General features: G+C 50.1%; 1 protein-coding gene across 3 annotated transcripts in view; it reads right to left on the bottom strand.

Moving 5' to 3' along the window:
• Positions 1–1,485: 1,485 nt before the first annotated feature.
• Positions 1,486–16,284, bottom strand: part of KIF5A (kinesin family member 5A) — a 28,500-nt gene continuing 13,701 nt past the window's right edge. Inside the window, exons 9-29 of one of the 3 annotated variants that reach the window (XM_070495246.1) lie at positions 16,135–16,239; positions 15,808–15,956; positions 15,557–15,705; positions 15,060–15,235; positions 14,211–14,279; positions 13,631–13,837; positions 13,184–13,330; positions 12,417–12,605; positions 11,926–12,043; positions 11,487–11,551; positions 11,287–11,396; positions 10,807–10,908; positions 10,222–10,282; positions 9,907–9,978; positions 9,644–9,748; positions 6,592–6,808; positions 6,186–6,339; positions 5,803–5,885; positions 5,366–5,393; positions 4,824–4,938; positions 1,486–3,760 (exon numbers count right to left, since the gene is read on the bottom strand). In XM_070495246.1, coding sequence (XP_070351347.1) covers positions 4,860–4,938; positions 5,366–5,393; positions 5,803–5,885; positions 6,186–6,339; positions 6,592–6,808; positions 9,644–9,748; positions 9,907–9,978; positions 10,222–10,282; positions 10,807–10,908; positions 11,287–11,396; positions 11,487–11,551; positions 11,926–12,043; positions 12,417–12,605; positions 13,184–13,330; positions 13,631–13,837; positions 14,211–14,279; positions 15,060–15,235; positions 15,557–15,705; positions 15,808–15,956; positions 16,135–16,239 — 2,385 coding nt within the window. In that variant the 3' untranslated portion in view covers positions 1,486–3,760; positions 4,824–4,859. The remainder of the gene's footprint in view (positions 3,761–4,823; positions 4,939–5,365; positions 5,394–5,802; positions 5,886–6,185; positions 6,340–6,591; positions 6,809–9,643; positions 9,749–9,906; positions 9,979–10,221; positions 10,283–10,806; positions 10,909–11,286; positions 11,397–11,486; positions 11,552–11,925; positions 12,044–12,416; positions 12,606–13,183; positions 13,331–13,630; positions 13,838–14,210; positions 14,280–15,059; positions 15,236–15,556; positions 15,706–15,807; positions 15,957–16,134; positions 16,240–16,284) is intronic. The other 2 variants (XM_070495247.1, XM_070495249.1) reach the window with 2 other exon arrangements.

The raw sequence follows: 16,284 nt of genomic DNA, 5'->3' as shown, positions 1-16,284 counted from the left end.
AAGGAGTAGAGAGCAGTGTCAAATGTCATGGAGAGGTGAAGCCAGACAAGGACGGAGAAGTGCCCCATTGTATTTGGCAACTAGGTACCTTCGGAAAGCAGTTTCAACAGAACAAGAGCCAGAGCAGGGTGCGCTGAGGAATGAATGGGAGGTTAGGAAGCGAGGAGGGAAAGCCTCAGACCTTTTCAGGAAATTTGGTTGTAAGAAAACAAGATGGGGACTTGCTTATAGAGGAACATCCAGGAAAATACACTTTTAAGGGAGACTTTACAAGGAGAAGGAAGTCATTGAGACTTAAGTTAACAAAGAAGATGCAAACTGCCCAAATCTGCATCACGTTAGTTATTTTACATATTGGGTGTATGTAAGTATCTCAGGAATGAAGAATCTAGCAGGGACTTGCTTTAGTCCAGCGAAGGGAGATTTATCACTTGTCAGAAGGGCGAGAGGAAAGGATCTGTGCAGATATAGGTAAGCATGTAGGTGTGGGAGGAGATGAAGAATTTCATGCTCAATCGCCTTCACTTTCCCTTTAAAGCAAAGTTGTTGCCTAAGAGGAGGTGAGAAGGGATCTTGAGGAGTGAGGGTTTAGAGCAGCTGCTCTGGGGGTGGGAGAGGAAACTGAGCAGGGATACACAGTAGGAACGGGAAGCAGCCCGAAGGCCCAGTTAGCTCTAGGCGTCATGTTTGGTTGCCCCAGTGAGTTTGTTGTGCGACGTTCTCCATTCATCTCAGAAGCTCTGAAGTGTGAGCAGAGAAGACAGGTACGCTCTAAAAGGGGGCGAGAAGCGTGATCGTGGTAGATGATCCTGGGACAAGAGAATTAAGCTGTTGGCAAAGGAGTGACAGAGACACACTGGAGAGGGATGGAATTGATGCTGGGTCTGAGGTGATGGTCTGGGGAAAAGTGAAGAAAACAGGATACCATTTTTTGTTAAAAATTACAAACAACCTAGATAGATGTCCACCAATAGTGGAATGGTTGAATGAATTATAGGATAAGTTTGGGGGTCCAGCCTGGTGGCGCAGCAGTTAAGTTCGCAAGTTCCACTCCTCAGCGGCCCGGGGTTCACCGGTTCGGATCCCAGATGTGGACATGGCACCACTTGGTACACCATTCTGTGGTAGGCGTCCCACATATAAAGTAGAGGAAGATGGGCACAGATGTTAGCTCAGGGCCAGGCTTCCTCAGCAAAAAAGAGGAGGATTTGCAGTAGTTAGCTCAGGGCTAATCTTCCCCCCAAATAAATAAATAAATAAATAATAGGATAAGTTTACAGAAAATTATATATATTTTTTAATGAGGTAAATCTATGTCTATTGACATGAAAAGATCTCCAGGATATATTATTAAGTGGGAAAGAAAACCTATGTGTAAATATATAGAAAAACACCTGGAAAGATATATACTACACTGTCAAACGCCATTACATGCAAAGAAGGGAGTGGGACTGGGGAGGAATAAAGATTTACAACGCCAAAGAGTCATCATTGAGTTTATTTTATTTTAAACATATCTATGTACATCAAATAAATACACACTGGGGGTTGTGCGGTTTGGTCTGTCTTCCACGCTGGCATGCAACATTTTGGCAGATGTGAGTGGGCAGGCCAGGTGCCCCTGGTGGTGACCCTGGCTCTCTGAAAGGGATGTGGTGAGGGGTGGGGGGAGGAGGACGAGGAGGAGGAGGCTGTAGACTGAAGCTTCTGGTGAAGGCTTTGTGTGTATCGTGTTGTTTCTTATTTATGTAAGTGAATTCTATTTCCCTTACATTTTGCTCAAGGGAAGGCCGCTCCCTCTGTCACCTCTCTCCTCATTTGCCCTGCACCTTCACATTCTTATGTGTTTTAAAAGAATCACTTGGTGGCAAGATTGCATAAAGCCCGCTGGATTTGTAGGTGCCCTGCTGGCAAATATTAGCCCAAGTCTACAGGTGCACAGGTGTCTTCCTTCTTCTCCGACTGGGTCTGGAGACAGCGTGGCTCATCGTCCCCACCCTGTCCCTCTTTGCTGTGAGTTGTGGGCTTGGGGCAGGGGAGCAAGGTTGAACCCCTTTCCTCAGAACACTGGTTTCCAAACTCTTCTACAGAACCCTCAGGGTCTCTTAGAGTGTTCAAGGGCTCCTCAATGAATGAAGCGTTTTCTGCCAAATAAGGAAAGTGCAAACTGCCCTGGTCTGCATCACGTTTAGGTACTTTTTATATCAGGGTTCTATATAAGATTTCTTTTGAAAAATGTTTGACTATCACCGCCTTGGATTTATTCCACACCCCTCTGGTATTTTTTTCCCTGCATTTCTCCTTAATTGGTAAAAGGGGCCCAACAGGTAAAGGGAGAAGGGACTTCTTCTCTTGAAGAAGTCATGGGCCAACACCAGCTGGCACTCACACTGAGCTTTCTGTCCCGACTGAGAAGCTAGGTGATGGGTTGCCCTGCTGCCCTGTTCTTTCATCCTGGATAAGACTGGGTATCTGGACACCAGACTTACTTTCTTGGTTTGGACCAACTTGTGACCTCCACTCTCCACCCCTGCAGTTACCTGGAAAGCCACCTTAGCACCATGTGGAAGGAAAGGATGTCGGAAACCCAAACAATATTCCTCCCAATTACATGGGGCTGGAGAGGGCAGGAAGAGCCCCAGGTCAAGCCCTTGGGCTCCTCCACTTCTGGAAAATCTGCCCTGCCCCTTTCTTTAAAGTGCACTTAATACCAGAGGGGGACATTGTAGAAAGAAATCTTTGTGAAAAAAATTTTTTTAATGTATATTGGAGAAAAGTCAGGCTCCATCTTGAAAGGAAGAACTGGAAGCCCCCAAACCAAAAAATTCAGATGGGGGAAACATGCAGCCCAATATGGGACAGAGAAAGGAATTCAGCTCATCAATGTGGCAAAAATCCTTAGGAACTTCTCAGCCTGTTCACTCCCCAAAGCCTAAGACGCAATCACTTCAACTACACTCGCCTATAACTAACCCCATGGACGGATGAGTAACCATTTGACAGCCTGTCGGGAAGAATCTGCCTCCTCAACTTTGCAAAATATTTTTAAGCAACTCTGGATTCTGGTCATGAGCTTTGGGGTGGAGAATATCACAAGTAATTTTGAGGAGAAATTCCATTGAGCAATCCACGTTCTTGGTTGTCCAGGGGAACGGGAAGAGGGAGGCAAAAGGCAGACGTCAGAGGGCAGAGGTGCACACCCAGAATCCCTTGGTTCAAGTGAGGGGTGTATGAAGAAAATTCTACGTCTGATTGAGCAGTCCTTCCATCTTACCTTCCCCTGTGCTATATGTGCAAGAGGAGGAGGAGTCTATCTCTGTATCTTATGATGCTACGACATTCTTCGGCTTAAGGCTTGGTGTGTGTGCGTGCGTGTGCGTGCGTGTGAGTGTGTGAAGGATCACAGCCCTCTAGCTCCTGTTTTTCCTTTTATCATCTCCGTGACTAACACCACTCAGTGTGAGAGACGCATATATGAAAGAAAGAAGAAACATTCACCCTCCTCCTATTGCCCCAAATGAGGAGGGTGTACTATGCTTAGAAATTGCTAAATACATCATTAGATACTAGAGAGTAAGACAGAGAGGACAGACAGACATAGCAGCAGCTTTTGATATATCGATACAGAGTACAAAGAGGTACAGAGGAAGAGAAGACATCAAACGCGGTACAGTCGAACAACAGGGCAGGGAGGGAGTTAGTATCAGAGACCACAGGTTTGCAGCATGCTGAGAGAAGAGGCCTCAGTCCCTCTTAGAAACTGGGAAAGAAAGAGAAAGAGGTAGTGAGGAACTGCCTTGCAGCCCAGCCACCAAACAGGAAAAGGGTGGCATTTGTACAAACTTTGGCTTACAGTCCTGTTCCTTTAATACCAGCAACCAGACACCAGACCCCCAGGCCCTGCTCCTCTCTCCAGACCTGCCCTAACCCTTCCTTCCCCATTCCGACTTCGCCTCTCACACTCTGCCTGTGTGCGCCCGGCCTACTATTCTGGAAAACCCCTGGAGAGGGCTGTGCTTGGATGCCACCCAGTAAGAGACTGGCCATGTTCTCTTGTTTCTAGTTCTCCAGGGACCCAAAGTGGACAATAAAACAGGATCCCAGTGCCCAGTTCTGGGCCCTAAAGGAAGCATGGTACGAAGCCTGGTGACACACGAGAACCAAGAAGCTGCCTGTGCTGCTGGAGGAGAGGACCTGGGGACAGAGGTGGAGAAGGGGGGCTTGGAGTGGGGACACAGCTGTTCCCATCTCCGCTGAGCAAGATGGGAGGGGAGTGCTGACACTACAGCTAGACAAACAAAAAGTTAGACTTCCCGGGGTATTTCCTAAAGCTTATTGGTGACACATACAAACAGGAGGAGTACAGGACACTGGCGCGGGAGTAAATCAAACATCTTCACTGGAGATGTCCTAGTTCAGAAGATACCTTTCCATGCAAAAGTATTTTAGGGTGGAGTCAGGGGGAGGGTTGAGATGATTTCCCAAGCTCTCCTAACATCTATGGGGTCCTATGACCTGTGTGTGGCTCTGGAGTGACACCGCCCTGGCTGGCTTCTTTTGACATGTGGCAGTGACCCCTAGTGGCAGAAAGGCAGTACTGTGGTTACTACTATGGCCAAAGGGAAAGCATCAGTGGGGAGGGGAGGTCAATGTCCAGAGCACAAGGGGCAGCACAGATGTTCCCCTAGGACAGGAAAGCAGGAGTTGAGGGACAGCTATATAGTAAAAGTTTTGAGATGATTTTAAAAAGCGGGAGAAACAAAGAGGCTGAGGGCAAGAAACAAGGCCACCTGAGGCTGGTCAGAGCCAGCAGCCGAAGCTACCTGAAAGTGCAGGTACGCGGCAGTCCACGGGGGAGATTAGCTGGCTGCCGTCTCTTGGTGGAGAGGGAAAACCTTGGCCTGGTCCTCAGCCTCATAGCCGCACGGCAGGTCACTCCTAGAAGAAGAAGCCCAGCACAATCATAAATGAAAGCATTCTGGTCACTTCACTCTCATTGCCTCCCTGGGAGATGACGAGGGGCAGGGACTATTCGGGTTCTCTAGGAATGCATGGAAAATCAAGGCCAGAGAGATGGAACTGACTTGCCCAAGGTCACAAAGTTCCCAAAGATAGGAGAGAAACCCGGGTCACCAGATGTCCAGTCCCCATAACTGGAATGGGAGAAGCCGTGGATGGGATGGGAGGAGGGGATGGTGTTCTGCACGAGGCAGGGGAGCGAGTGCATCTTGGGACAACACAGTGCTGGCAAGAATGGTTCTCCTTCCCCAAAGGTACCGGGAACCTCTAAGTAGAGCATGGGGCACATTTAATCATTTCTGCTGGTCCCTCCTAGAGAACCCAAGGGCAGTGGGGATTGGTGTACCTATTGTCGTTGATATCTGTGGCATTTCCTGAAGAGATCATGGTGGAGAACACAGGATTAGAAGAGAAAAAAGGAGATTAGGTATTAGCAACAGTCTCCCAAACCCTCTCTCATCCTAATCCCTGAGAGGAAAAGGGGAGATTCTTTGGAGTATCGCTGCCATCTGGGTCTGTGGCACTTTATCATCAACTACCCCAAGCTGCATTGTTATTTTGTTTGAGAAAAAGCCCCCCTGAGCCTTCAGGAAGGAGAGGAGGAAGGGAAAGGAAGGGAGGGAGAGGACAGGACTGGTAATAGGAGGAATCCACTCCTCAGAGCCCAAGACCCTGAAGGGATGGGCAGTGTTCAAGCTGCAGGTACCGGGTCACTTACTTTTCTTATACTTTTCAGCTTGCCATGGGGATCCCAAAAGCTGGTTACCCATCTTTTTCACTCACCATTGTCCATGTTGGCCTTCTGGTAGGATGCCAAGGGGCCACCAGAAGATGTGGCCCCACTGCTGGTACAGGAGTTTGCAAAGCTGAATGAAGCAGAGGAGAGAGACGCAGCCTCTGGCACCCATCCTCCACCATTCTGAGGACCACGAATCCACACCCCGGCTCAGGGATGGAGCCATACACCCCTCCCATCCCCAGAAGACAACAAACATGGCCGCAGGCCAGGAGGGCAGAAGCCCACCTTCTAATCATAGGTGTGAAGTTGAGAAAGGTTAGAAATAAGCCATTTAGGAAAATTCACCCAATAACTGACCCAACTTTATGCCTTATAGGGTGCAGAGAGCCTTGGGCTGGGACTCCAGACCAGGCCCGTGGTCACTCACTACATATCTGAGGTGGAGCTAGGTGCAGCCTGCAGGTACAAATTCTGGTAATTCTGGAAGAGGCTGTTGGTGTAACTGATGCACTCAGGGCTCCGGGTGCCATAGGGGTTGGTGGGTGAAGACGCCGGGTAGTGGCCAGGCCGGACAGGTTTGGCTGTGGTAAAGCATGGGAAATGACCATGAGGAGGCTATTCATCACCCTGCAGCGCCCTGGTCCCTGGGGTCTTTCAGTTGGAATTGAACTGAGTTGCTTATAAGATAATTCTGTTTTGGGGCAATGAGGGGGTGAGGCTGGGGGGGAGGGGTAGAGTAAGAAGCAATAATCTAGTTGCTTGACTCTTAGGAATTTGTTGAATGTCCCCAGGTGGTAATCCCACCGGCCTGCTGCCACCCCCTCCCCACTCACCAATCTGGGCAGAATGGCCGCGCTTGCCGGAGCTCTTGTACCGAACGGCCTCCTTGATGCGGTCCACCTCCTGCTGGTACCGGCGCTTGTCCTTCATGGCGCCCTCCTTGGCCTCCTTCAGTGCACCCTCCAGGGCCTTAACTCTCTCAGCCGTAGCCCTAAGTCGTTTTTCCAATTTAGGAAGCTCACAACGCAGATCTGCATTGTCACGTACCAGCTATGGGGTGAGCCGGAGGGAAGAGGCGGGAAGAAAGGCAGTGACCAAAGAGAGAGGCAGCAGTGGAGTGCGGAGGCACGGTGGGAAGAGAGAATAAAGAGAAACCAAGTCAGAGAAGATGGAGACCACACTGTTCCTCGAAAGACCTCATTCTCTTTACGTCATGTGCTGTGTTAGCCAGTTCTTTCCTTCTCCCTGAGCAAACAGTGGCCAAGCAGTAAAAAGTTACATCATTTTCTGGGCAGCAAAATGTACCATCTCCACCATAGCCCAGAACTCTTGTGACAGCGCCCTGTGCCAGTCACCTCCTGGCCTAGACTGCCCCCACCACAATATCTCACAGCTTATGCCAGACCAACAGCCCCACGGCAACCAGTGGGATGAGGCACCCCTCACCCAGAGATGGCTCTCTGGGCATGTGCAGGGTGGGCAGCAGGAGCACAGTAGCAGTGGGGGGTGGATATGGCACTGAGCGCAGGTTGGGTGCAGCGTGGAGAGGAGCAGAAGCGGGAATACAGGAGCACCCGTGCCCCCCACCCACACACATACACACGGCACCCCATAGGAAGGAAAGAAAATGTTTCAAGTCTCACAAACCTTTATGCTCATTACCTTCACACTCAAGGATTTCTTGGGCTGCCCAACCCCTTTAAATTAAGCTACGGTGGCCAGAAAAGACTTTCTAATCTTATTACAGGGTTCCACCGTGGCTGGGCAACACAGATTGCAAAGGAGCAGCCTTGGAAGCTGTCAGCTAAACTGGCATCACGGGGAACACTGGGAGGAAGGGGCAGAACCAGAAACATTTCTGTGCCCCTTTAACTTTGGACAATTTACAGATTATAGACAATGTTTCACTGTGCCAACAGCTTAGCTTAATTTGTAGCAGGGCTGTAGCCCTGGCTATTTAAGATTCTGGTAACTGAGAAGTTTCTACATCTCTCTGGTTTTCCTTTGTAGTCTTGTGTCTGCTGAGGTAGGTGATTACGAGGAGTCCTCTCTCCTATAGGTGAGTAGTTTTGGTCTCTGAGACTTAGAGCAGAGGCAGGGGCTTCAGTGAGGGACAAGGAAACAGCCGGAGGTTTCCTGCCACGTGCCACAATGTGGATGAACCTGGAGGACACTGTGCTAAGTGAAATAAGCCAGTTATGTGTGGACAATTCCTGTACGAGTCCACTCATATGACATCCTTCGAGGACTTAAAATCACAGAGACAGAGAGTAGAATGGTGGCTGCCAGGGGCTGGGGGGAGGGGGGATGAGGAGTTATTGTTTAATGGGGACAGAGTTTCAGGTTTACAAGATGAAGAGAGTTATGGGGATGGATGGCAGTGATGGTTGTACACCACTATGAATGTATTTAATACCACTGAACTGCACACTTAAAAATCATTACGGTGGTAAACTTTATGTTATGTGCATTTTACCACAATAAAAAAAATGGGGGGGGGGGCTGCCCCCATGGCCGAGTGGTTAAGTTTGCACGCTCCGCTGCAGGTGGCCCAGTGTTTCGTTGGTTCGAATCCTGGGCGTGGACATGGCACTGCTCATCAAACCACACTGAGGCAGCGTCCCACATGCCACAACTAGAAGGACCCACAACGAAGAATATACAACTATGTACTGGGGGGCTTTGGGGAGAAAAAGGAAAAAATAAAATCTTTAAAAAAAAATTTAAAAGAATGGGGAGAAAAAAAGCAATATAATTGGACAGCATTTGCACAGAGAAGGAAAGTGAACACACAAATGAAAATAGAATGGCAGAACTGATTACAAATGTTTCTGCCCTGCCTTTCAATTTTTCTGTAATGTTGTTACACTGTTACACTGTTTTATAACAGGCAAAGGGGAAAATATGGTAGTAAAGCCCTCTGCAGGCCAAAATGAAAGAAACTCTGCAGACTATCACTGGGCCACAGTGCTGGGATTCTTTTTTCATTATTTAAAAAAAAGGAAAAAAAAAACATGTACCAAATATTTACTATACAGCTGGGCATTGCACTGGTGGGGGTGGGCGGGGGGAAGAAATTTAAGCTCCTGTTTAGTAAGAATGTGACTTTAAATCAAATTTTAAGGTGGATTTTAAAGAAAGGAAATGAAGTATAGACTGGGGTTCGTTTTATGAATCAGTGAAAAGAGCCAGTTGACAGACTGTTGCACTTGTCTTCAAGGCTCAGATATTTGGTGCTAGCAAGGGTGCTCCTACTCCGTGGGCGCCAAACATTTCCTGTCCTGACTCCTTTGGACTGCCCCTTCTAACACCCCCCCACCCCCATCCCCATACCTTTGAAAGCCAGTCATCCACCTAAGGAGCCACAGCAGCAAGGAGGGGGCCAGAGAGGCAGCAACTTAATGCACAGCAGCTTTGACTGGCCCCGACCGGGGCTCATGGGGCCATCTGGAGGCCATCATTTAATTTCTCTGCACACCTGCCCCAGGCCTAGGCAGATGGAGTTCTCTCTCTGAGAGAAAGCCCAGCTTCCCTGACTTGTCTCACTCCTTCCTGCCTCTGGCTAAAGTCTGACCAGCATCCCCCGTGTATAGTTAAAGTCCCAGGCCTCTGCAACCTCCCTCAGTTTCAACCTCTCCCTCCAACACCATAGGCCTGGGGAACTTTACTTAGAACAGAAGCAGGTTGGGAGCTTCGAGAAGGGACAGCAGGCATGGAACAAAGAACAAGGTAAAAGTGGAACCAAACGGGGTATAAAGAAGGGATTAGCAGGAAAAGGAAGGAGAACACACAAGGAGATTTTCCTAAATCCACGAGCCTCCAAGGATTCGGGGACCCTAGGCACCAAGCCTCAAGCGTTCCCTTCACTCCTTCCCCTGCTCTCACCTGTTTGTGAACCTTTGTAAGCTGTTCCAGGTTGTTCTCAAGAAAGGAAATCTTCTGCTTTTGGGAGTGAATCCCCCCACTGTCCTCGGGCTCCATTTCTGCACTCTGATTGGAGAGAGGGGGAAATGTGTGGCCGTCCCGAGGCCAAACAGGTCCCCCCCAGAGCAGGCCAAGCCAGCCCCACTGGAGGCCACAGGGATTGGAGAAACCTGAGGACAGGAGGAGACCAAGGGTGCCGGGAAGACCCCAAGGATAGCACTCACTTTCTTGACTCGAGTCGTGACGTCTTGAACGAACAGTTTGCGAAGGTTGTGGAGGGTCTGGAGTTCCCGAGCCTGGAAAGAATGATAAAAAATTAGGGTAGCCAACTACCAGGTCAACCTTCTTGCTCTGAAATTACTGGAAGCTTCAGTCTATCTAATCAAGTGAGTCACTCATCCTTTAGGGAAAGATGTGTCCAGATTATGCCACAGACTGACTTTGCAGAAGGGCAGGAGGAATGGGGTTAGGAAGAAACCGGAAGGAAGAAAGGAACCCCCCTCCACCCCATTAACTTGGCACAGAAGGAAACCACTCACAACTGTCTCCTCCAGACCCTTGAGGTCCTGCTTGGACTGCTCGTGTCGCTCGTACAGAAATCTGGAGGAAGAGGAAACAGAAGAAGCCCTCAGGACTATCCTTCCTCCCTCTCTCTTCCCTCCTCCATTCCTTTGATCTGTATTTTACTATTATTTATCATATGAGTTACCCATGTTCATTGTGCAAGAATTAGAAGAAAAAAAGATGAGGAAGACAAGTTTCATAAAAAAGCCCATGATCCTACTACTTATAGATCAAGCCACCATGAACACTCTTCTGTCCATCATCCTAGGCTCTCTTTGATCCACGTACACCTCACATAAATTTTATGGGAGCACACCATTCACACTGTTTTATAACCTGCTTTTTACACTTAACAGAACATCACAAACATCTTTACGTGTCAGCTAATATTCAACAGAGGTCATTTCTAAAAGGTCCCCACTCCCCATCAAATTATTCTTCTGAGGCCTCGCCTCCTGTGGTCCCTAGGTTCACATCCACAGTGCATGCTGCCTCTGCAGGCAAGTCTGAGTAGCATCTGAGCCCATGGCCCCGGTTCTGCGGGCAGACCCTTCACTCACGTCAGCTCCTGGAGTTTGGTGCTCTTCTCATGCTCTTCATTCTTCAGCTTCTCGTAGTCAGCCTGAAGTTTCTCTAGCTCCAACTGGAGCTTCTGATTCAGGCTACAGAGGGCACGGAGATATGGAGAGAACAAAAAGATGTTAACAACGGGAAAGGGAAGAGCAGCTCCTCAAACATTTTCCTTCTTGTACAAGTGAGTCCGGTCAGGACTGAAGCATCTACCTTCAGCATCAGAGGCAGACTCAGGCCATGCTTCCAGGACAGAGTAAGGACCCTGAGCTATCTAATCATAGAGCCTCAAGATTGGGACTAGTCCTTACTCCTTGCACCTGGAGTTGGGCTGCAATGTTGTGTCATTTGGTGGGGAATGACACATGCAATTTCAAGAACAGGATCCTGGCCCAAGAGGGAACATCTGAGTCGGCACAGCAAGGTGAGAGGGCCGGGAGGAGGGTGGAGCTGCCCTTGGGAGCTCTTACTCTTTGAGCTCATCAATGGTCTTCTGCTTCTCATTGATCTCGTCCCGGAGCCGAGCCAGCTGACGGTGATGGGCCTCCCGGTGACTTTCCATCTGCACCTCCAGGACCTTCTGCAAACAAGCCCACCCCAAGCTCAAAGCCAGGCTCCCAGACATCAGCTCGGGCCAGGCCCCAGTTGTCACCGCACCCTCCCCACTCGCCTTTACTTCGTCTGTATCTTGTGTGTCTGGTTCCTTGTCCTTCAGGGCCACTTCACTCACAGTTTCTGAGGGAAAGAGAGGAAGACAGCTTACATCACACCTACCGCCTCCAGAAAGAGCTTCACACTGTGACCAGAGCCCCAGGAAGGGCAGGGGACATCTACCCAGAGCAGGCCTATAGGGACGTTCTTCTGGGTCAGGACAGTCCAATTTGATGTAACAGGGACAGAGACCAACAGACGGTTTGTGGTTCATGTAAAACAAGATCCATGCAAAAGCTTGCTAAATAGCCTGTGCGCTGGCCTCCATGATTTCAGTCTAAAGCTTTGGGTGCATGTGCTGTCCGGCGGTTTCTCTGACATTTGTCATTTTCCCTCCCTGCCCTCTCTGGGATCTCAGAGCCAAGGATGGGTGGGTTGGAGGTTTCAGAAGGCCTCACCCTGGGCCTGGAGCTTGGCCAGCTCATCACTCAGGGAGTCATAGGACTCTTCCAGGTGCCGCTTCTTCAGCTCCACACTCTGCATGTATTCCGTGAGCGAGCGGATCTTGGCCTCGTGCTGGTGGGGGAGGGGTTGGTGAGAGGAAGAAGACAGATGGAGCAAAGGATACCACTCCGGGCAGCACAGATTCTGTAGACTCCAACTCTCCTCCCCGGCCCTCCCCCCTCACTGTGCCCTTGGGAGAGTGCAGGGTTGGGGGCCATTCCCTGGAGACCCTTCTTTAGACCCTCTTGGCTCAGAGGCCAGGATCTCCCTGAACCTTCACTTCTGCGATCTGGACCTGCCTCTGCTACCCCAAGCTCTTCTGTCCTTGACTTCAATTGACCGTAGGCCCTTGACATAAATATGGGTGCTAAGAGTTTTATCCCAGAACCACAGAGTGGCCCTCTTTCTCCCTCAGCCCCCAAAGGCTCTCAACCCTGGCACTCACCTGGGAGATGAGGAGCTGGCAGGACGAGAGCTCCCGCCCAGTCACTTCCATCTTGCGATGACATTCAACCTGCAGGTTCTCCAGCTGCCGGCACCGCTTGACCACAGACTTGACTTCTGATTTGATTTTGCTGATGTAAAGTCGGGCCACGGTGAACTCCTCCTCGATGGCCCCGCTGATCTCCACCGGCTGTGGGGCCAAGGGAGGGGAGAGGTCCCACTCTGCTGCCAGGAAGCCTGTTATCCACACCCTTCCATTATGCCTATCCCCACACACACCACATGCACAGGGACTCAGGTGGAACAGGTGTTCTCCGAACTACTTTTAGCAGCTCTCTATCACCTGGCATTTCACACTAAATTCTATCTGCACTTAAAGATCCAATTCCAAAAGTCACCCTCTTCCATCTTATAAAGTAATATGACTTACTTTTGTAGTCAAACTCTTCTGCTTGATCACCCCAATGGGTCACCGTCACTGCCACAGATTTCATCTGTCACTCCTACCTCTGCGTCCCATCTCTAAATCCTGTCGTAAGCACACCTCCACTGCTTCTTTAGCCAGCACCCTTGAGAATGTGTATTTTCAGTTGAGTCTATACAAACTTCTACTTGTTTTCCTGTGTCTAGTTTGAGGGTCTGTTTCCTGGATCTTTGGGCTACTTTTCTCAGTAGGCTTCAGGGCCCGGATCGGCCCACCTTGCATCTCCCACCAGGGCCCAGAACCAGAATGACCTGAACAAGGCAGCTGCCTCTTTCTCCACTCACCAGCTTAATCTCCCCGTTGCCCACGATGACGCTGAACTCACTCAGGTCCTTCATCAGCCCGTTCAGCACCTCAGCGATTCGTTTTCGCTGGTGTCCACTGACCTCCTGTAGCCGCTGCAACTCAGACTCCAGGGACAGCATGGTGGCCTGGGGATAGCCCCTCAGGTCACCCCATTGCCACCTTCCTGCTCGCCTCCCCAGCCCAGGCAGAAGCTCTCCCTTCATGCATGACCCTGAGGGCTGCTACAAAGAGAACACAGGCTCTGCAGAAGGTTCTAGAAGAGAGAGGGGTCCGGAGGGCAAAGGGCAGTGACAGAGTGGGGGAGGCTCTCATAACACACCAAACAGCAGTGCAAAGGTGCGAATGAGATGCAGCCCTGGCAGGAAGCAGAGGTCCCTTTGGATGTGGAGGATGTTCTGAGGCCAGGGAGCTCATGGACCACTCACCACCTTCTGAGACAGCTCATCCACCAGAAGCTGGTTCTGCTGGCTCTTTTCCTCCACCTCCTGGGACTTCTGGTCATAGTTCACGGCCAGCTCCTCCAGGGCCTGCAGCACTTCCTTCACCTCATCCTTCGCAGCATCATTCTCTGACTGCAGGTGGCTCAGCTCCCGCTGGACCTTCTCATTGTCTCCTCGGGTGGACACCAGCAGCTTCAAGGGAGGGGCAAGGCACATGAGGGACTCTGCTGCCAGTGACTTCTGTGGCCCCTTGGTCTGGGGAAGCCAAGCCCCCCTCCCAGGCATAGGTCTAGGAGAGACGCAGGGCCAAAGCAAGAGTCAAGAAGAAGTGGGCTTTATGCGTCTTAGAAATAGGGCCACAGAACGAAGAAGCACCTAGATTCCAAAATCTGTGCTTTAAGCAAAGCCCCAATGAGGTCCCTAGACTTCCAGAGTTTTGGGGAGTGACTAACCCCTAAGCAGAATGCCCTTTCTTCCATCTGATTATGAAAAAAGGTCTTTTTTCTGCCTTCCGGGGGTGAGCACACATGCCTCTCCTCTCATGTCCTGCCCTCCTCCCCATTACCTCTTCCTGGTCCAGCATTTGCTGCTTGAGCTTCTCTATGAGCTGGCTCTGCTGGTTGATCTCATCATCCTGTTGGAGACAAGGGGGAAAGACGGAGTGAAGGAAGCTGCTCCGTCCAGTCTGGACTTATGGGGTTGGGGTAGAGGTAGGACCCTGATAAAAATCCAGATGGTTTAGGCTTTGAGTTAGAAACCCCACATCCTAAGAAGAGGTCTTCTCCACTTCCTTCCGGGACTCCTACCCTCCGTTTTAAATTCCTTTCTTGCTGGAAGTTGGTATAACCTTGACAATACACAGCAAAAGCCTGTAAATGTTCATATGCTTTAACCTAGAACTCCCACTCTAGTGCTCCATTCTAATCAAATTCAAGAGCAAAATCCTATGCACAGGAGGCAAAGATAGTCATTTCAGAGTTATTTATAATAGCAAAACAGACGACCAAAACCAAAAAAACTAGAAGCCCTGTAATAAATAAACGGTTAAATACACTTTGATAAATGGACTATTAGGCAGCCATTTAAAAATACTTTTATGAAGAATTGTTAACAGAAAAGGAAACTGTTCATTATATAATGCAGAATGAAAAAAATCAGACACAAAGTTGCCCATATAGTGTATCTCAACTGCATGGTACATGCATGAAGAAAAGTAAAATACTAATGTGATATTTCTGAACAGTTGGATGATGGATGATTCAAATTTCCTTCTGTATATTTTTATTTATCTTCCACATTTTCAATAATGAGCATTTACCCCTTTTAAAATCAGAAAAAGGCAGTGTAAGCTAATTCTTGAATCCCTCACTTCTCCCGCCGGGCTCACCTCTGAGCCCTGCCTGACTATCCTCACCTTGTCGTCAAGCTGCTTGTAGAGGCGGCGGATCTCCTCCTCATATTTCTGCCGCTCCTCGGGCGCGATGCGCACCACGATGGATGAGTTGTCATTCACAGGTGTCTCCTCACAGAGCTCGGCTCCCAGGGTTGCATCCTCCCCGGCCAGGCGCTCAGTCTCAGGCACATTCTCTCCTGGCAAAGGGGCAGAACAAGGTGAGGGATGGGAGAAAAGAGCTGCACCCACGAGCCCTTCCTCCCTCACGCCTCAAGACCAAGACCTCCAGGCCTCCATCTCTCTTGCCAAGTGCACCTTCAATGTTTTTAGGGGATGGCATAAGGGTAGTCAGCGCCCTCTCCCCTCCCCTCATGACTGCTCTCCTGCACCCCTCCAGAAACACAGCCCTCCTTAGAGATCAGCCTGCTCTTAAACACCACCCCGGACAGGCCCTCTCCGGCTCCCTCAGCCTCCTCCTCCTCCCACCACCTCTCACGCCCACAGGACCCCTCTCTAACCGTTGCGCCACCGGCTCAGCTCAGCCTCCAGCTTTGCGATAGTCTCCTTCTGAGCCTTCGTCTTCTCCTTTTCCTTCTCATATTTCTTCTTCCACTGTTCGGCAGTCAACTCCAGATTCACTGAGGCAGTGTTCTTAATGGTCTTTGCCCTGGGTGAGAACAGAGAGATGAGACCTATGTTAAGGCTTACGTGACGCCAAGGGGAAGGAGTGGCAGGGGCTGGGCAGGGAGCCAGGGATCCTGCCACTGACCGCTGCCCAAACATCAGGGTGGACTTGGTCTCTGCATCGTTGTAGCTGGATGGTGAGCAACAGATGAACATAGTGGTCCGGCAGTTTCCTCCCAGGGAGTCCTGGAGAATCCGGGTCATTTTGCTGTCACGATATGGGACGTAGGTTTTCTGGGGGAGGAGGGAGACCATGAATCAGAAAAATGAATTCAACAGGAGAATCAGAAAGGAGAGGGGTGCTGCCTAGGGATCGAGCAACCACGAATCGGGCACGATTAGATAGGGGTATCAGGAGAAGGTAGAAAATGGGGTGGAGCTTGAGGGGTGAGGGGACCCCAGGAACACTCACAGTGCCCTCGGCCAGTGCGGAGATCACATTCCCCAGGGCTGACAGGGACTTGTTGATATTCTTTGCCTCGTCCAGCACGGCTCCCTCTGCTCCAGTCTTGCTGACCTACCAGGGCATGAAGGGACGAGTGTGTCATGAGCAGCTGCAAAG

This window comes from Equus asinus, chromosome 22, assembly GCF_041296235.1.
Source record: "Equus asinus isolate D_3611 breed Donkey chromosome 22, EquAss-T2T_v2, whole genome shotgun sequence".
In the NCBI taxonomy this organism is placed as follows: Eukaryota; Metazoa; Chordata; class Mammalia; order Perissodactyla; family Equidae; genus Equus; species Equus asinus.
The sequence above is the reverse complement of the archived record's forward strand: the minus strand, read 5'-3'. Positions and strand labels throughout refer to the sequence as shown.